Source organism: Moschus berezovskii, chromosome 6 (assembly GCF_049115385.1).
Source record: "Moschus berezovskii isolate FMDL1 chromosome 6, NW_MosBer_1.0, whole genome shotgun sequence".
NCBI classification, from domain to species: Eukaryota; Metazoa; Chordata; class Mammalia; order Artiodactyla; family Moschidae; genus Moschus; species Moschus berezovskii.
The window spans coordinates 120,247,909-120,268,078 of NC_142465.1; the positions used below are offsets into that span (position 1 = coordinate 120,247,909).

Consider the following 20,170-nt stretch of genomic DNA (forward strand, 5'->3'; position numbering starts at 1 on the left):
ATATTGCTGAAGCCTGGCTTGGAGAATTTTGAGCATGACTTTACTAGCGTGTGAGATAAGTGCAATTGTGCGGTAGTTTGAGCATTCTTTGGTATTGCCTTTCTTTGGGATTGGAATGAAGACTGACCTGTTCCAGTCCTGTGGCCAGAGCTGAGTTTTCCATATCTGCTGGCATATTGAGTGCAGCACTTTCACAGCATCATCTTTCAAGACTTGAAATAGCTCAACTAGTTATATGTATATATACACACAAATGGTGATGGTTCAGTTGCCCAGTCATGTCCGACTCTTTGTGACCCCATGGACTGTAGCCCACCAGGCTCCTCTGTCCATGGGATTTCCCAGGCAAGAATACGGGAGTGGATTGCCATTCCCTTCTCCAGGGGATCTTCCTGACCCAGGGGTCAAACCTGGGTCTCCTGCATTGCAGGCAGATTCTTTACTGACTGAGCTACATGGTAGCCTTATATATATATAAGCTGTGTATATATATATATATATATATATATATATATAAGCTGTGTGTGTATATATATATATATATACTTTTTCATGCTGTTTTCCATTATGGCTTGTCACAGGGTGTTGAATCTAGTTCCCTGTGCTATGCAGTAAGACCTTGCTGTCCATCGGTTCTATGTGTGATAGTTCTCATCTGCTAACCCCAGACTCCCAGACCATCCCTCTCCACCCCCTGCCCCCTTGGCAACCAGAAATCTGCCCTCTCTCTGTGAGTCTGCTTCTGTTTCCCAAACGGGCTCCGCTATGTCGTATTTTAGACGCCACATGTAAGCAGTGTCATGTGGGATGTGTCCCTCTCTGACCTGCCTCACTTAGGGTAACGGTCTCTGAGTCCGTCCGTGCTGCTGCCACTGGCTCTGTCCTGTTCTTTCTATGGTGAGGGCTGTTCATTTGTATATCTTCACCACATCTTCTCTATCCACTCACCTGTCCAGGGACAGTGAGGTTGTTTCCATGTCTCGGCTGTTGTAAATAGTGCTGCTGTGAGCATAGGGATGCATGTGTCTTTTTGCATTATAGTTTTGTCTGGATATCCCTCCAGGAGTGGGATTGCTGGATCACATGGCAACTCTAATTCTGGTTTTTTGAGGGACTCCATACTGTCTTCCATAGTGGCTGCATCCATTGACTTTGGTTCTTGGATCGAGCTTCTCAGCTCACTCAAATCCCACTGCAGCTGACACCAGTGCGTGTCCAAAGTTGCCACTTTCCTGTGATTATTTTGGTATCACCATCCACAAAAATAAGATTATATTTAAGAACGATAACTCCATTTTCAGAAATATGGGAAGGAGTTGGGTTTGAAGTGCTGGATCACCTACATGATAGAGTGTGACCTTTGTATAAAACTGGAGAGAGATTTCTTGGAAATGATTGAGAACATTCTCTTTGCACCTTTAAAGACAGAGGTGTAGAGGCTCACAACTATCCTTTTGTCTCCCATTTCTGCCTGCCAGACTCTTGATTACAAAATTTCACGCCTTAAGCATTGTTGGAAAGATCTAGAAAGCTCTAGTCAAACCTATCGTGCCGACTACTCCTAGCATGTTTAATTCATTAAAATACACAGTCCTTTGTTTTCTTTTTATTATACTCTGGTACTTTTCTCTACTGTTTTAATTGTGTTTCCTAGGCCTTTTCTATACTTACTTTGTTAATCATTATGCAGGCACTAATGATTAATCTATCTCAGTGAACTTCAGGTGCGAGGGAAAGGTGCACAGGGCTTTTTAGCATTGCTTTGTTTATTTTGAAATGCTGTTTCCAGTCCTCACCCAACAAGTTAAGCCAAAAGTCATCTCAACAGTTGCATAATCTCCATAAAGTACAGAGGAAAGTATAAAGAATCTGACAAGCTAGTAAATTAGAGTGGACGGAAAGTGGGAAAATCCATTGTCTGAAAGCTGCTTGTCTGCTCCACAAATGATGCTCTTTTGACAAAGATCCCTTCTTTTACCTTGAATCGCTCAGTGAAGTCGAGGCAGACTTACCCGAGGAAGACAGCTGTCGGCAGGCTGCCCGGCGGTGGCGCTGTCAGGCCTGAGAAGGGGTCATCGACGAGGCTTTGCGGTTCGGTCGGAGCTGCACAGAGGGAGGCAAAGAGCCGCGCAGCAGAAGGCTGATGCTGGCTCAGCTATTTCGCTGCACCCTTTTGGGTCAAACACAAGTTCTGTGTGAGAGAACTCCAGCCTAATTCCACCTGTTCTTTTTCTTGAGTGTCTGATGTCACAGCGTAGAAATGTGTTTGGATGGTGAACTTTTATTTAGTACTTTATTTCACAGAACGTTTACAAAAGGCCTTCTGGGTCCAAGAAACTCTGTTAGTAATGTATGTGTTGGGGGGGACTTCCCTGGCCGTCCAGTGGCTAAGACTCCACGCTCCCAATGTAGGGGGCCTGGGTTCGATTCCTGCTCGGGGAACTAGATCCCATATGCCACCGCTAAGGCCTGGGACAGCCAAATAAATTAATTAAATAAATAGATACTTAAAAAAAAAAACTTTAAAAAGTAATGTGGGGGGTAAAAACGGGTGAGACACAGCGACACCCTCGGGAGACAACAGCCAAGCGAGTCCCCGCTCTGTTATTCCCACCAGATAATGAGGCTTCTCGACTCTCCTAAAGCACCGGTGTGTCACCGAAGGTCCTCCAAGTTCTCTCTCTGCTGCTTCTCCGTAGAGGCAGAGCGGCGCTCCGTCCACGCCTTTCCTGAGCGGTCGGTGATGTGCGCCAGTTGGTCCTCGGCATGAAGGCGCTCCCACCCGCGACCTCCCCGTGTGAGGCCTGCCTTTTCCTGTGGGTCACTGCTCACCGTGACGCAGAGCTGGACGTGACTTAGCGGCTGTGCTTCGATTGGCGCTGTTTATGTCATCTCTCAGGCTTAGTTTAATGGCTATGATTCACACTGTTAATTTCTCTTTTTTTTGTTTAATTTTGTTTTAAATCTTTTTTTTTCACTGCACTGCTCGGCATGTGGGGTTATGTAATTGTTCCCTGACCAGGGATCAAACCCACACCCCCTGCGTTGGCAAGGCTGAGTCTTAACCACTGGACCATCAATATTTTGACGGCTCAATATTCTACTAAAAGTAGAATTCTAGCAGTTTACATTTGAGTTTCCCATATACGGGATGCAGTTCTAACACTTAAGTTGGATGAGAAAGGGGAGGAAAAAAAATGCATTTAGAAGCCAGCGAGTCTCAGAATGGGTTGTCCAGGAAGGAGGACGGAGTATGCATTCCCCACGTCTTTGCTGGAACTCGGCTTTATTACCTGTCCTCAACACCCACCACTCCTTCCCTCGCTTCTCCCTGCCTGGAAACTGAGGCCTGTTTGACTTCCATTCGCATCATCTCTTGATGTCTTGCCTCTTGGCTACACTGGGAGCTGCTGAGACATCATTGGTGATGTCTTTTTCTCTCTCCTAAAGCCCCGGAGGATCTAGGACCCTGGGCCAGGGCACGGTAACTGGCACCTGGTTGCCTGTCTTGACGGACCAGGCGGTGGCCGTGTTCTGTGGGCTCCAGAGGCAGGGACTTGCCATGACCTTCCTGATCCCAGAGCAGAGGTGACAGTGGTGCGGAGACCGTGTGTGCAGAGGCTGCCAGGAACCGCAGGCCAGCGGGGTAGGACGTGTGCCATGTGGCCTCAGCTTTACCTGTGGAAACGTCCAAAGGGCAGTGTCCCTTATCTGCTCAGGCGGGAAGCAGGCAGGGCCAGTGTGTCCAGTGATGTGTGGCGGCCGGTCTTCCGGCCAGAGGTCACGGCGTTGCCTCACTCCCCAGGGATCTCGTTTCAGCTCAGTTCAGTCGCTCAGTCGTGTCCGACTCTTTGCGACCCCACGGACTGCAGCAGCCCAGGCCTCCCTGTCCATCACCAACTCCTGGAGGTCACTCAAACGCATGTCCATGGAGTCAGTGATGCCATCCAGCCATCTCACCTCTGTCGTCCCCTTCTCCGCTTGCCTTCAATCTTTCCCAGCATCAGGGTCTTTCCAGTGAGTCAGTTCTTCATATCAGGTGGCCCAAGTATTGAAATTTCATCTTCAGCATCAATCCTTCCAATGAACACCCAGGACTGATTTCCTTTAGGATGGACTGGTTGGATCTCTTTGCAGTCCAAGAGACTCTCGACAGTCTTCTCCAACACCACAGTTCAAAAGCATCAATTCTTCCACACTCAGCTTTCTTTATGGTCCAACTCTCACATCCTTTAGCTCTTCATTAACAGAAACACTGACGTTTCTCTCCGTAAATCTCAAGTACCCTTGGAAAGCAACTGAAAGGTAAAATGATAAGATGGCAGAGCATTCCAACTCCCTGTTGTAAAGCCAGGGAGACTGACATCGTTTGTAGTCAGAGTTGAGTTCCTCCAGATATGGGCGATCCTGGTTGAAAGATAGGCTGTTTGCAGGAATATAAGGCTGCTTGCACGTGTCTGTCTTGCAGCGCTGAGAATATGATGGCACAGAGGAGGAGGTGATCACAGCCCCACTGATAACATGGCCTCTGCCTGGCTTTCTTATGTTTTTGAGGCTGAACTTTATGGTGCAGGTAGTAAGTTAATAACCGCGCTTTGGAACCTTTGGTTCATGGTGGAAAATACCTTTTTTTTTTAAAAAAAAAATCTATGTTAGATGTGGACCATTTTTAAAGTCTTTATTGAATTTGTAATATTGCTTCTGTTTTATGTTTTGGTTTTTTGGCGACAAGACGTGGGATTTTAGCTCCCCAACCAGGGATGGGGCCTGCACCCCCTCTATTGGAGGGTGAAGTCATAATCACTGTACCACCAGGGACCTCCCAGAAATATCTTCAGGAATCCCTTTATCTCACTTGCCATTTGAAGAGCAGATTAAAATATAATAAAAAAAAGCACAGATCACAGTCTGATTTACCCTAAAAGATGATAACATCTTCTCAATCTTATGGAAGTTTAATGATTCCCTTTTCTTTTTCGCTGTGGCATTATCGTTAACTGTGATCATTTATTGTCAGAATCCTGGCATGAGACGTGGCTCTCACAAAAAGCATCTGAACTGGACCCACTGTTCATTTCTAAAGGAAGCAAACCATCCCTTCATCTTTGCACTTGAAGCTGCTATTGACTTGCAGCCAGGCTGAGATGGGAAATGCTTTGACACAAGTACATTCCACGGGTCTGCTTTTGGCAGGGTCCTCTCCCTTGGTCCCAAGAGCCCAGCCTTCCATGGTCATGGTGGCTCAGAGAGTAAAGCATCTGCCTGCAACACGGGAGACCCAGGTTCGATCCCTGGGTTGGAAAGATCCCCTGGAGAAGGAAATGGCAACCTGCTCCAGTATTCTTGCCTGGGAAATCCCATGGACAGAGGAGCCTGGTGGGCTACAGCCCATGGGGTCGCAAAGAGTAGGACTTGACTGAGTGACTTCACTTTCTTTCTTGTCTTTCCTTCCTTGGTCCCAAGAGCCCAGCCTTCCAAGGTTGTGGAGGGACCATAGCCCCTGCCCTCTGAGCCCTGGCCAGAACTGACAGCACGCGCCCCTCGGGTCCCTTCCTTGACGTATGCCGTGGGCCTCCCTGAGACCATTCCAGAAGCTGAATGTTGCCTCGCTGGCGAGGAGAGACCAGGCTGGGCTGGGGGGTGAACTTGGAGGAGCCCTCGGGAAGGCGGGGAGGGGAGGGCGGTTCAGGCAGGGGGCCAGCGCCGACGCTGTGGGGGTCTAGACAGGACAATGACCCGATGCTGCTGGTCTCAGGGGCGTGGGGGCCGGTAACCAGGGCAAGGTGGGGAAGGTGTGTCACCAGGGCCCACGCTGTGCAGGAGGCCAGGCACTGGTCTGAAGGTCGCAGGAAGTGGTTTCAGAGGTTTGGGCAACAGCGTGAACACAGCCAGCACGGGAGGACCTGTGCTTTGACTTTGTACCTGTGTTCCGGCTGCCCTTGGGGCGGGTCATGGGCTGCGGCCCGACAATGTTTGCTTCTCACTGTCTGGGAGGCCCGCAGTCCAAGAGCCAAGTGTGGGCGGCTTTGGTTCCTCTCAAGGCCCCTCTGCTCGGGTCACAGGGCCGCCGTCTGCTGTGTCCTCACGGCCGCCCCCCACACCATGTGTACACCCCCGTGCCTCTTTGTATGTCCAGATTTCCACCAGCCAGATTGGATTAGGGCCCCCTCTGAAGACCTCATCTTAATGTAATCACCCCTTTATTATGTCCAAATACAACCCTATTCTAGGGCCCTAGGGCTTCCCAGGTGGCTCGGTGGTAAAGAATGCACCTACCAACTCAAGGGACACAGGAGACTCGGGTTCGATCCCCGGGTTGCGAAGATCCCTGGAGGAGGGCATGGCTACCCACTCCAGTATTCTTGCCTGGAGAGTCCCATGGACAGAGGAGCCAGGAGGGCTGCAGTCCACGGGGTCGCAGAGAGTCGGACACGACTGAGCAGGCACGCGTAAGCATCAGGACCCCCACACGGGGCACTGGGGGGCACGCTGCGGCCTGAAGCGCCCGCGCGGACAGCGTTCTTCCCTGTGTGAGCGGGACAGCCTAGCGCTGCCGGGGACTGACCTCTTTAGATTTCTGTAACACCAGATGTGTTCATTACAGCGTAGTCCCTTTCGGAACACCTACCTGCATGACGCATCCCACGTGCACAAAGAACATACGATATTGTGCCCAGCGTGCCTGCCAGCGGCCTGCCCCTCCCGCTCCCCGGGACCCTAGCTGAGCCGCACTGGCCTGCGTGTGCCAGCAAGGACCCTCGCAGGCATCCATCCTGGGGGCTGCGCACTCGCCTCCTTTTGCTGGAACACTCTCCCCGGGATGTCTGCACAGCTCTCTCCCTCGTTCCTGCCAGAGTGTGTCCTTTTAAGCGAGGCCCTCCCTGGCCAGCCCTGTGGAGCCGTGCCCTCCCCAGCCCCCTCCCACATCCTTGCGTGCCCATCAGACAGTCCAGACGTGTCCCCACCGGAGGGGCTGCCCCAGGGCAGCGGGGACTAAGCGTGCATCTATTTCCGTCTTCCTCCGATACACAGACGGTGGGCAGCAACGTAGAGGGATTCGCGGCCGGGTCAGCTCTGGTTCCTGAGATGAGCTCTTGTTTAGAGATTTTTCATTTTAGGGGGAGTTCCCTGGTGGTCCAGTGCTTAGGATTAGGTTCTGTCACTGCCAAGGACCTGGGTTCAGTCTCTGGGCAGGGAACTGAGATCCTGCAAGCTGCTTGACCAAAATAAAAAATAAAATAAAATATGTTCCTTTTCTTACTGAGCTTATCTAGAGTCAAGTGGAGGAAGAATGGCCGACAATGTCACCCTTCGATTATGAGTTCAGGTGTCTCCACTGGCCAGTGAGGCTTCCATTCAAGGAAAGCCAGCGGTCCTCTGGGTCTTCCAGTGTTTTCACCAATGGCTTCTCTCTCCTCCCAGGAGATCGGAGCTGGGCAGTGGGACCAGCTCCTCCCGATGGAGATGGTGGACACAGAGAGCCCCATCGGTCCCCTCTCCCCACTGGAGGCTGATGACCTGGAAAGCCCGCTGTCAGCAGACTTCCTACAAGAGATGGGGACCATTCAAGAGATTTCTCAGTCTATTGGGGAGGACAGTTCCGGAAGCTTCAGTTTTACAGAATACCAGTACTTAGGAAGTGGTCCAGGATCAGATGGCTCCGTTATTACAGGTAAGCGTGCCACTTCCTGGAAAGCTTTACTCAGAAATGTTTTTTCCGCGGAGAACAGTGTTCTCTTCACCTGGAGGAAAAGTCCCGTCTTTCTGCCTTGAAATCTTCAGCCATGAGAGCATGACATTCAGCCACTGGACTTTGGAGGCCTCTCACAGTGTGTCCTCTTTATAAAAGCTGGACATAAGTCACATAATGCTTGAAATTCAGCTGGCAGCTGCTTTTTTTTTTTTTTTAATGCTGCAAGTTTATGTTTCTTTAAAGCAGAGACTCCTGTTGTAATAAAAATCACTGTCTTGTCTGGGATGGATATGAACCATCTCCCTACTCCTTTGTAAACTTTCATGTACGGGATGGATAAACAACAAAGTCCTACTGCAGAGCCCGGAGAACTGCATTAAATCTGCCATTGCTGTCGTCCAGTCGCTCAGCTGTGTCTGAGTCTCGGCGACCCCATGGACCGCACCGCACCTGGCTCCTCTGTCCTCTGCTCTCTCGCGGAGTTTGCCTGAGTCCGCGTCCACTGAGTGGATGATGTCATCTAACTACCTCTTTCTCTGCCACCCTCTTCTCCTTTCGCCTTCAGTCTTCCCAGCATCAGGGCCTTTTGCATATGATAAACCGTAATGGAAAAGAATATTTTAAAAAAGAATGTACATATGTATATGTGTACAACCAAATCGCTTTGCTGAACAGCAGAAATTAACACGTGGCATATCAACTATGCTTCAGTAAAAAAAAATATTAAAGCTGTGAAAAAAAAGAAATTTTAAGATGGTTATAGTAGAAAAAAACAAAGAACTACATCAAGCATCAGGCGAGGCAGATACAAAGCAGTAAAAGGTGGGGTCTAGTAGCCTCACTGGGAAAGAGGAAGGAACGGCACAGGCCATCTCTCTGGGCAACATGTGAGCCACCCTGGAGACTTCTCTGACGGTCCGGTGGCTCGGATTCCAATGCCTCCACTGCAGGGGACATGGGTTCACTCCCTGGTTGGAGAACTAAGATTCTTCAAGCCTTGCAGCATGCCTCCCCCAGAAAAAAGCCACCCTGAGATAATGTGGTGTGAACTGCACCTTTGATTTAAAGGAGGCTCCTTTGGAGGTGGACTTGACTCCACTGTCCCTCTTGGCAGGCGTGGGTGTTGGGTTGGGACTGGAGGAGTCAGGATTGCACCGGCCAGGAGGTGTGTGTGCGGCTTGCCCCTCCGATCGTGGACTATCCCGGCTCCCTTGGAAGGGCCGAGGAGGTTCTCCCGGCAGCATCTGGTGGGCGGTGTCTGTGTTCTTCCCCCCACGGCCCCCTCGTGTCCAGGGCTCGCTCCCCCACAGTCTTCTTCCGTGTCCCCACCCCAGGAAGGTGGTTCCGAGACTGCGCTGACCTTCAGCGACGGTGGGAGAGGGCTTGCGCTTGGCTGGCAGCCGTGTTCACGGCTAGCCCGTGTCACGGCGAGCGCGGCTGAGAGTGCGTGAGCCAGCGGGCCTGCTGGACTGGCCGTTGCTTCACCTCACGCATGGGGGTCTGCGCTGCGGTGTGCTTGTGGGGGTGTGCGCCGTGGCAGAAAGGAAGAAAGGGAAGCTTACAGAAAGTGACCAGACATGCGGCCTTGACTCTGGGCCCCTGGCCGCTAAGGTGGTGGATGTGTGGGCATCCATTTTGCTTCCCTCCAGTTCTCCTTATCATGGTGAATTAAACCTTTTGATCATTTAGAATCATCTCGTAATCCGTAAAATCTTTGTCTCCTTGCTAGGTTTTTCATTGCTAGTGTTACCAATTCATTTGAGAGATAACATGATTTGTTATTTGTAAATTCGGTTTATCATCCTTGTCTCTAATGGCTCCCTTGGTGATATTTCTAAATTATGTAAATTGCAGGTACGGGAGGGTCCTCTATGAAATGTGTTCACAGTAAACTTTACACCTCGGAGACTACATGGGTGAGACTGTTTGCTCTGCCAGTCTGTTTTTCCCGCCCTACCCCCAATTTTTCTTAGCCAGCTTTATTGACATAAAAACTTCACATATTCAAACAGTGCAATCAGATGCACACGCACACACACACAGACCTGTGAAACCATCCGCCTAATCAAATGGCAGCCCTGTCGCCCCAGCGTTTACTTGTGCCCTTTTGTAATCCCTCCCCCAACACACACCTCCCTCCCTCCTGCAGTAACCACTGGTCTGCTTTCTATCACCAGTCAGTTTGTATTTCCTAGAATCTTATATAAATGGAATCATACAGCGTGTTCTCTTTTTAGTCTAACTCCTTTCATTCAGCCAAATTATCTGTAGACTCATCTGCATTGACAGCGTGTATCAACAGCTCATCTTTTAAAATTCCCTTTCTGGGTTTACCGTGGCTTGTTTTTCCACGTTGCTGATAAGTGTCCGGTTGTCTCTGGGTCTTGCTGTTACAGATACAGCTGCTGGGAAGGTTCACGTCCACACCTCTGTGTGAGCAGTGCTTCCACTTCTCTTGGGTAAATAGGAGTGGGATGGATCATGTTCTTCTGCTTCTTTGCATGTTTTTTTTACAGTTTATTTTTAGATACCATACATTGTGGATTTTGTTGATGATGGATATTTTGTATTTCCATAAATATTCCTGAGTCCTGTTCTGGGAGGCAGTTAAGTTTTAAGGTGAAAAATGTTGATCTTTTCAGGTCCTGTGGCTAAGCTTTTTTACATGGGACCAGAGCAGTGTTGATTCTAGAGGTAATTTGCCCCAGTTCTGAGGCAAAACCCTGGTGAGTGTTTTACCCAGGGTCCTAAGAATTCTGAGATACTCCGTACTGTTCTCTCCAAGCATTTGAGGTTGCTCTTGGAGTATCTTTTCTTTATTTTCCTTTTTTTTTTATTTTTTGGTCATACCCCACGGCTTGCGAGATCTTAGTTTTCCCAACCAAAGATTGAACCTGAGCCCTTGGCAGTAAAAGCCTGGGGTCCTAAGCACTGGACCACCAGGAAATTCCCTGGAGAATCTTTCCTTTAGGCTCTCTCAGCTGATGGAGCAGACATATATGTGTACATACAAACCCACGTATGTTTTTTTATATATAGCTGTCTGTCTCTACGTTAAGGTAATATGAGTTCAAACAAATGTCTGTACATTTAATCCACCACCTCATAGACCACTCTAGCCTCTTATTCTTATCTATGAGCTCATACTCCAACAGTGTCTACCATCCATCCATCCACCATCCAACTCTCCTTCCACCATCCATCCACCATCATTAAGTGAACATTTAGTTTTTCATTTCCAGTGTAGTGCCTTCTACCTCTGCTTCACTGACTATGCCAAAGCCTTTGACTGTGTGGATCACAACGAACTCCGGAAAATTCTTCAAGAGATGGGAATACCAGACCACCTTACCTTCCTCCTGAGAAACCTGCGTGCAGATCAAGAAGCAACAGTTAGAACCGGACATGGAACAACAGACTGGTTCCAGATTGGGAAAGGAATACATCAAGGCTGCTGTATATTGTCACCCTGCTTATTTAACTTATATGCAGAGTACATCATGTGAAATGCCGGGCTGGAAGAAGCACAAGGTGGAATCAAGATTGCCAGGAGAAATATCAATAATCTCAGATACGCAGATGATACCACCCTTATGGCAGAAAGCAAAGAGGAACTAAAGAGCCTCTTGATGAAAGTGAAAGAGGAGAGTGAAAAAGCTGGCTTAAAACTCAACATTCAAAAAACTAAGACCATGGCATCTGGTCCCATCACTTCATGGCAAATAGATGGAGAAACAATGGAAACAGTGACAGACTTTATTTTCTTGGGCTCCAAAATCACTGCAGATGGTGCCTGCAGCCATGAAATTAAGACATGATTGCTCCTTAGAAGAAAAACTGTGACAAAACTAGATAGCATATTTAGAAGCAGAGCCATTACTTTGCCTACATCAAAGTTACGTGTTTTTTTTTTTCTAGTGGTCATGTACGGATGTGAGAGCTGGACAATAAAAAAGGCTGACCACTGAAGAATCAATGCCATTGAAGCGTGGTGCTGGAGAAGACTCTTGAGAGTCCCTGGGACTGCAAGGATATCAAACCAGTCCATCCTAAAGGAAATCAGTCCTGGGTGTTCATTGGAAGGACTGATGCTGAAGCTGAAACTTCAATACTTTGGCCACCCGATGCGAAGAACTGACTCATTGGAAAAGACCCTGGTGCTGGGAAAGACTGAAGGTGGAGGAGAAGGGGACGACAGAGGATGAGATGGTTGGATGGCCTCACCGGCTGGATGGACATGAGTTTGAGCAAGCTCCGGGAGTTGGTGATGGACAAGGAAGCCTGGCGTGCTGCAGTCCATGGGGTCACAGAGTCGGACACGACTGAGTGACAGAACAGCAAGTGTAGCGACCTCAGCACTGCCCACTGGAGCCCTGTGGGGAGCAGTCCTATCAGCTGAGGGCAGTGACCAAGTGCAGTTCGCTTTTCCTCTGGACTCGCAGACTCCACGTGTCTCCAGGGTCATGTGGGCGAACATCTCCATCAAGGTTTCTGATAAATGTCTCCCACATTTGTGATGCAGTTAGGCTGTATAATCGCACTCTGTGTGCCGTTCTGGGACACCCGGACCGCCTCAATTACTTTTGTTTATTTGCACACATTAAAGTTCATTCTGAACTGTAAAACTCTATGGGTTTTGACAAATAAATTAGGTCGTGTATTCACCATTACAATTTCATATGAATAGTTTTACCACCTCGAAAAAGCCACTGTGCTTCAGCTATTCAACCCTGCCTCCCCCATCCCCATTCCAGCTGCTGATCTTTCTACTACCAATAGCTCTGCTGCTGCTGGTACTGCTAAGTCGCTTCAGTCGTGTCCGACTCTGTGCATCCCCATAGATGGCAGCCCACCAGGCTCCCCATCCCTGGGATTCTCCAGGCAAGAACACTGGAGTGGGTTGCCATTTCCTTCTCCAAGGCATGAAAGTGAAAAGTGAAAGTGAAGTCGCTCAGTTGTGTCCGACTCTTAGCGACCCCATAGATGGCAGCCCACCAGGCTCCTCCGTCCATGGGATTTTCCAGGCAAGAGTACTGGGGTGGGCTGCCATTGCCTTCTCCGACCAATAGCTCTGCCTTTCCCCAAATGTCAGATATTAAGAAGGCCACACATGTAGCCTTTCGGAACTGACCTTACCTATCGAGGGGCCTCTTGGCAGTTAGGAATAAAGCTGCTAACACACTGTCCACAACAGCCAAGACATGGAAACCTCCTAGACACCCATCAACAGAGGAGCGGATAAAGAAGATGCGGTGCGTATGTACGTACAATGGAGCATCACTCAGCCATTAAAAAAACGAGGCAAGTTTTCATTTTTCTCAGCCATTTGGAGCAACATGGATGCACCTGGAGACGATGATGCTGGGTCGTAAAGAGAGACCAGTGTCCCGTGACATCACCTGTGTGTGGAGTCTGAACATGACCAGAGAGGGGCGTAGTTACAAAACAGACACGCGGAGGCAGAGAGCAGACCTGCGGCTCCCAAGGCGGGCAGGGGGAGGGAGGGAAGGACTGGGAGCTGGAGTCAGCAGATGCAAACTAGAATATCCGGGATGGAAAAACAACGAGGTCCTTCCATATAGCACAGGGAGCCATGTTCAAGATCCTGTGACAAACCGTAATGGAACAAAACACATGTGTGTGACTGAGTCACTTTTCTATACAGCAGCAATTAAACACAACACTGTAAATCAACTGACCTTCAATAGCATGTTTTAAAAAGAATAAAGCTGCTGAAAACATTCACATGTAGGTTTTTGTGTGGACACATTTTCAAATCACTTTTGTCAGTATTGTTATTGTCGTTCAGTTGCTAAGTCTGGTCCAACTCTGCGACCCCATGGACTGCAGGACACCAGGCCTCCCTGTCCATCACCAAGCCCCGGAGTTGACTCAAACTCTGTCCATCGCGTCGGTGATGCCATCCAACCATCTCATCCTCTGTCGTCCCCTTCTCCTGCCTTCAGTCTTTCCCAGCACCAGGGTCTTTTCCAGTGAGTCAGTTCTCATCAGGTGGCCAAAGTATTGGAGCTTCAGCATCAGTCCTTCCAATGAATATTCGGGGTTGATTCCCTTTAAGATGGACTGGTTTGATCTCCTTGCTGTTCAAGGGACTCTCAAGAGTCTTCTCCAGCACCATGTGTCACTATGTAGCAGTATAATTCTTTAAGACTGTTTTGCTTCAGAAGAAACCATCAAACTGTCTTTCGAAGTGGCTGCACCATTTTGCTTCCCTAGAATGAGAGCTTCTTTTCCTCTACCTCCTCACCATCATTTGATGGTGTCAGTTTTTTGGATTTTAGCCATTCTAATAGCTGCACAGTGATGTCTCGTTGTTTTAATTCACAGTTTCCCAGTGACCATTGATGGGGAGCATGTTTTCGTGTTCTTGCTTGCTATCTGTGTGTCTTCTTCAGCCGGATTCTTTGCCTGTTTTTAACTGAGTTTTTTAATTTCACTGTCGTCAAGTTGCGAGACCTGTTCGTGGATCTTGGGTGCGGGTCTGTTATTGCGCATGTGTTCTGCAAATAGCTTCTCCCAGCCTGTGGCTTGTCTTCTCATTTTCTTAACAGTGTCTTTTGCAGGAGTTTTTCATTTTAAGAAAGCCCAACTTTTTTTCTTGAGTTGTGCTTTTAGTTTGCCCAAATGGACTTTTATTGTCTTTCTGCAATTTACTGAGTTAACAAGTACAAAAGGGCTGGAAGGGAGGATGCAAAAAAAGCAACAAGTTCTGTGTGGGACACTTCAGTTTTTGGCAATGAAGAATAAAGCTGCTGTGAGCATTCGTGTGTATAGGCTGCTTGGGAAGTGGCCTTTTCTACGGGGCCATAATTTGGTCCATTTTGTTTTGATTTTTATGGGTTAAAGAGTATAGTTTTTTCTTTTTTTTTTTTTTTAGTTGGGGAGTCCCTGGCTGGGGGACCTTCCAGATGTCCCCGCCCTGGTCGCCGTGGGAGGCCCGGGCCAGGGCTGACATAGGAAGGGAGCCCTACCCACCAGCTGACGCCTCCCCAGTGAAAGCCCGGGGTGGTGGGGTCGGGGGAGTTGAGGGGGGTGGTGGTTAGGCGGGGATCAGATCCTCAGAAAGCTGGTCTGGATGTTGGATGGTGAGAGCATGGAAGTTCATCAACCTCCCCCTTCTTTTCCTAGACACCCTGTCCCCAGCCTCGAGCCCCTCATCTGTCTCCTACCCTGCGGTCCCTGGCAGCGCCGAGGAGTCATCCAGTATCGCCCTGAACATCGAGTGTAGGATCTGTGGGGACAAAGCCTCTGGCTACCACTACGGCGTCCACGCCTGTGAGGGCTGCAAGGTACGGGGACCCTGGATGCGGAGAAGAGTGGCCTTTCAGGGGCCACACGTGGTTACCTTTATTTTATACGCGAATGTTTGTCGTTAGTAAGAAAGATCTGCTAAAGGGCGTCCCTGGTGGCTCAGTCGTAAAGAATCCTCATGCAATGCAGGAGCCGCAGGAGACTCGGGCTCAATCCCTGGGTGGGGAAGATCCTCTAGAGAAGGAAATGGCAACCCGTATTGTTGCCTGGAAAATCCCATGGACAAGAAAAGCCTGGCGGGCTACAGTCCATAGGGTCGCACAGAGTCAGACACGAGGGAAGTGACTTAGCAGAAGCACGTTAAAGCTGTCGGTCGGAAACTGACCCCAGTAACAGGTTCATTTCTCTCTTTGGAAAGCCTGTGGCATATTGCGGGACTGCTCTTTATACATGATGTAGTGAGTATGCTGTCTGAAGGAGAGTGAACCATGTTAAGGCTGCTCCCTTCATGGGGACGCCAGGTCAGAGAGCGTCTGCGCGCATTCTCTCTCCATCGTCCTCAGAAAGCTGTGGAGGGCAGTGGTCCTCACGAGCATCAGCGACGTCAGGAGACCGCAGCACATGCTGGCCAACGGCCAGACCCCGGGCCGAGTCCTCCCCAGCTGCTGCGGCACGCCCTGCAGTGTGTCCTTTGTGCCAGGGGCCCGTCCACCCGAACCGCGGGCCCGAGTGTCTTGTTCCTTGCAAAGCTGTCCTTCCGCTGGGCCACGGTTTAGTCACCTTTGTTTACTTTGGGGTTTTTTTAAAGTTGTTTCTCACTGGGTAAAGTTTAAGATGCTTTTATAAAGCAAGAAAGTTATTTATAACCAGCAGCTGCTGCTGTTGCTGCTAAGTCGCTTCAGTCATGTCCAACTCTGTGCGACCCCATAGACAGCAGCCCCCCAGGCTCTGCCGTCCCTGGGATTCTTCAGGCAAGAACACTGGAGTAGGTTGCTGTTTCCTTCTCCAATGCATGAAAGTGAAAAGTGAAAGTGAAGTCGCTCAGTCATGTCCGACTCCTAGCGACCCCATGGACTGCAGCCCACCAGGCTCCTCCGTCCATGGGATTTGCCAGGCAAATCCTTCTCCATTTACAACCAGCTAGCCTTCTTTTATTATATAATCTTTATCTTTTAGAGAGTTTATGTTCTCCCACAAAAATGCTTAGAACATTTTCATCACCCATGTGGACCTTTCTCTGAGAAGAGAAAGTCACATTTGTAGAAATCTTAGGTGGGTGGAGTCACTCTTTGGGAGACTGTGTGTCTTCCCAGGTGAGGATATATTGGTATTACTTTGAATTTTGCTTCATTTTCTTACTTTTTCTTTTCCATGTAATGAAATTTCAAATTTTCAACTTGTCTCAATTATATCAGACTTAAAAAAAAATGTAAGAACTTAATTTATGTACTTGCCCGTGCTGTGCTGCATGTGGGATCTAGTTCCCCAACCAGAGATCAAACCTGTGCCCCCTGCACTGGGAGCGCAGAGTCTTAATCACGGGGCCACCAGGGAAGTCCCACATCGGACTCTTTAAATGAACTATTTCTCTACATTTAGTTCATCTTAAAAGGGACAAAAAATGAACAACAAGAAGCATGAATAAAGGAATGATGTTGATTCATCAGTGGTCCTACTCTTTAACAAACTGTATATTAATCCACAGGGTTTCTTTAGGAGAACGATTCGGCTGAAGCTGGTGTATGACAAATGTGACCGTAGTTGCAAGATTCAGAAAAAGAATCGGAATAAGTGCCAATACTGTCGTTTCCACAAGTGCCTTTCAGTTGGGATGTCCCATAACGGTAGGTAAGGTTGTCTCTCAAGTTTTACCCACCCGTGCCTCTGTCTGCCTCCCTTGTGGGCTCGGAACGCACTGTACTTTGAATGAATGTGCTGCACATTTAATATTCAGGTCATTGTGGAACACGAGAGCCTAAGAAAGTAAGTCTCAAAGAGCAGAGATCCAGTAGAGCCCTTGAAATTATGGTTAGAAACTTCAAATGGTGAAACTTGGGTATAAGATTTTGCAACCAATTGGAAATCACAGAGATAATGTTCATATCATATTTATGAAGTGTGTGCCATTTCAAACGTTTTACCATATTATAAGCTTAATTATATTCAATCATATTCTTAATATTTTTTTTGGCCAAGGCATGTGTTATGTGGGATCCTTTCCCAACCAGGGATCAAACCCATGCCCCCTGCATTGGAAGCGTGGAGTCCTAACCACTGGGCCGCCAGGGAAGGCCCCCTACTTTTATTTTAGAACATGCCAATTACTACGTGAAAGTAACTTTAAAATAATGTTCGTAAGAGTTGCATGTCTACCTTCTGAAAAGAAAAAGTTAATAGTTAACTTCTTCTAATGCTCACTTTCATCTCCTTGAGTGAAAGGGTCAATTATATACTTAATGACATGAAGTGACCTTGAGCCCGTCCTATTGATGAAGTGAGTAACGGTGCTAATTTTTATTTTAACCTTTTGGTTTTGAAAGTCTAGGATATGTGGAGCGTGAGTAGTGTGTTCACCTCTCCGCAGGGAGAAAGCTGAGTGGTGGAGAACGTGCTCTAACTTCCTGGTTATGTTCGCCCGCAGTTTGACCCGTGGTGTGAACTTTCCCTGCAGCTGTTAGTCATCACTCCCTGTTATGTCCTTCATTTCTCTGTTTTCCATGATTCCGTGTCTCCCCTCCGACCCTCAGCGATTCGTTTTGGACGAATGCCAAGATCTGAAAAAGCAAAATTGAAAGCAGAAATCCTTACGTGTGAACATGACCTAGAAGATTCCGAAACCGCAGATCTCAAGTCTCTGGCCAAGAGGATTTATGAGGCCTACTTGAAGAACTTCAACATGAACAAGGTCAAGGCCCGGGTCATCCTTGCCGGGAAGACCAACAACAATCCGGTGGGTGGCTCTGCTCTGTTTGTTACAGTCTGACAGGCTCCCTGGGCAACCCATCAGCTAGAGTCATAGCAGAAGGTGGAGGAAGGATGTTCTGAATGTTGAGAAAATAATATTTATCCCCAAGGCAAACGACAGACAGCGCAATGGAAGCATTTTCGTTCAGAGGCTATGAAACTCAGCCTGACAGCAATTCCCATCCATTTGATCCACCTCAAAGCTCCCAGCAACCAAGTTAGTATAATGACTGTATAATTAGTGTGCCCAAAAACTCTGTTTAATAGTTTACCAGATTCTAGAGCTGTATACGTGATTTCTTTTTTGATCTCAGAAAATGAAGCCATCCCCTTCCGACTCAAAATGTGCCCTTGTACCCTTGCTCCTAAAAGAAACACTCTCTCCTCTGCAGTGGGCCCGCTTCCTACCCACCCTCATCTTTTTCTCCAGTGAGAAGCAAATGACATCTCCAGGCTTAGAAGGGGTCCTTTTGTTTTCAGTAACTTTATTTTTACTGTCTTTTGGACAGTCCTGGACCTTCTTGGGAGCAACTAAGAATGCCCCCTGTGGGCACCGACACTTGCCTGCCCAGCCTGGCGCCACCCGGCCTCCACCCCACAGTGAGCCCAGCCTCCGTCTCTGTTACAGGACTGATCTCAGAGTGGCCTTCAAAGCGGGGCATGGCCCGACGTTGGCAAATAAAGCCGTTCTGCCTCTTCCCTATGAGCGTGGTGCAACAGGTTAATTTGCACTAATGAGTAGCTGGAAGCCATCCCTATTGGGAGTTACAAGCTGGAACTTTTAGTCACAGGAAAAGAAAGCATTTCACAAGCTACTCACTTTCATGAACACACCCAGCCTCCTTTTACTGAGTCTTTTCATTCTTCGGTGATTTCCCCATTGAAATAGGCTGAGGCACTTTAGAAGGCTTTGAGCGAACTCTTGTTAAATTGGTAAAGCTGCAGCCACGCTGGGCCAGCACAGACTCAATCTTTTCCACATCACAGGGGTGAAAGCAAAGTAACCGTTCACCTTTGAACTTCTATCCTGGAAATGATCGGTATAGTCCCAAGTTGTTATTGTTCAGTCGCTAAATCATGTCTGACTCTTTGCGACCCCACGGCCTGCAGCACACCAGCCTTCCCTGTTCATCACCATCTCCCGGAGCTTGCTCAAACTCATGTCCATTGAGTCGGTGATGCCATCCAACCATCTCATCCTCTGTCGTCCCCTTCTCCTCCTGCCCTCAATCTTTCCCAGCATCAGGGTCTTTTCCAATGAGTCAGCTCTTCGTATCAGGTGGCCAAAGTGTTATAACTTCAGCTTCAGCATCAGTCCTTCCAATGAATAGTCAGGGTTGACTTCCTTTAGGATTGACTGGTTTGATCTTGTAGTCCAAATTTTTTATCCCTTTGAATCTTTTGAGATGTTGCTGAGATCTTCTACTTCTCCCTTGGGTTTTCAGAATGTAAAGCAAACTTAAAAGTCATCTTTACTCTGAGCCAAACACTCTTCTTTAATATTAACTTGATTTCCGTAGAGTATCCCACTGAGGTCCACGCACTCCAAGGAGGAGCCCGTCACCCAAGGCCAGTGGAAACCTGGACAGTTGAGGACTGTCACACAGTGACCTGGGAGAGGAATCTGTGTTTTGGCCTTAAGGAAATAAATAATCGACAAGTCGTCTAGGATTGGGCTTCACTGGATAGGAACAATGGAGTTCAGGGTACGGCTAAGGGTCCGTCGCTTGCTTCTGCCCCTGCCTCCAAACCACAGCATCACGGGTACCAGTTTGAAAGGGAGTGTCCAGAGGACAGTCATTGCCTTTGATGACACTGTTTGCTCCCAGGTGGGCTCACTTCCCACCCCATGCCCTGCATACATGGAGCCGTGGCCCTTCCCCTATCTCCCTGGCCTGCCCAGGGCACGCCAGAGCTTGGAGCATGCAGCTCGGGGCCACAGTCTCTGCTACTCCTGTGCCCAGACAGAGGCACAGCTGCCCAGGCACAGCGGGTCTTGGACTGACACCCCCTCCCACCACACCCTGGGGTCTGGCCTGCTGTGCTGCGCTGAAATATTATACCTGTAACTTCAGTTGCCAGTAGGCTGAAAAGCATACTGTTTTATACCGTATCGAGAAACGTGTAGTAAAACCTCATCAAGAGCTTATTAGACAACATCATCCAAAGCAATTCTACCCAATAACTCACAATTAAATTTCTCCTAAAAGATGGCGCTGCCTAAGTTTTCACAGAAAATGC

The 20,170-nt window shown here is 48.5% G+C and overlaps 1 protein-coding gene across 5 annotated transcripts in view; it reads left to right on the forward strand.

The window, feature by feature from the left end:
• PPARA (peroxisome proliferator activated receptor alpha) overlaps positions 1 to 20,170 on the forward strand; it is a 72,395-nt gene that overhangs the window by 37,596 nt on the left and 14,629 nt on the right. For all 5 annotated transcript variants that reach the window (XM_055396506.2, XM_055396508.2, XM_088837571.1 and 2 more), the window contains 4 exons: positions 7,423 to 7,672; positions 14,843 to 15,003; positions 16,671 to 16,809; positions 17,713 to 17,915. In XM_055396506.2, coding sequence (XP_055252481.2) covers positions 7,459 to 7,672; positions 14,843 to 15,003; positions 16,671 to 16,809; positions 17,713 to 17,915 — 717 coding nt within the window. In that variant the 5' untranslated portion in view covers positions 7,423 to 7,458. The remainder of the gene's footprint in view (positions 1 to 7,422; positions 7,673 to 14,842; positions 15,004 to 16,670; positions 16,810 to 17,712; positions 17,916 to 20,170) is intronic.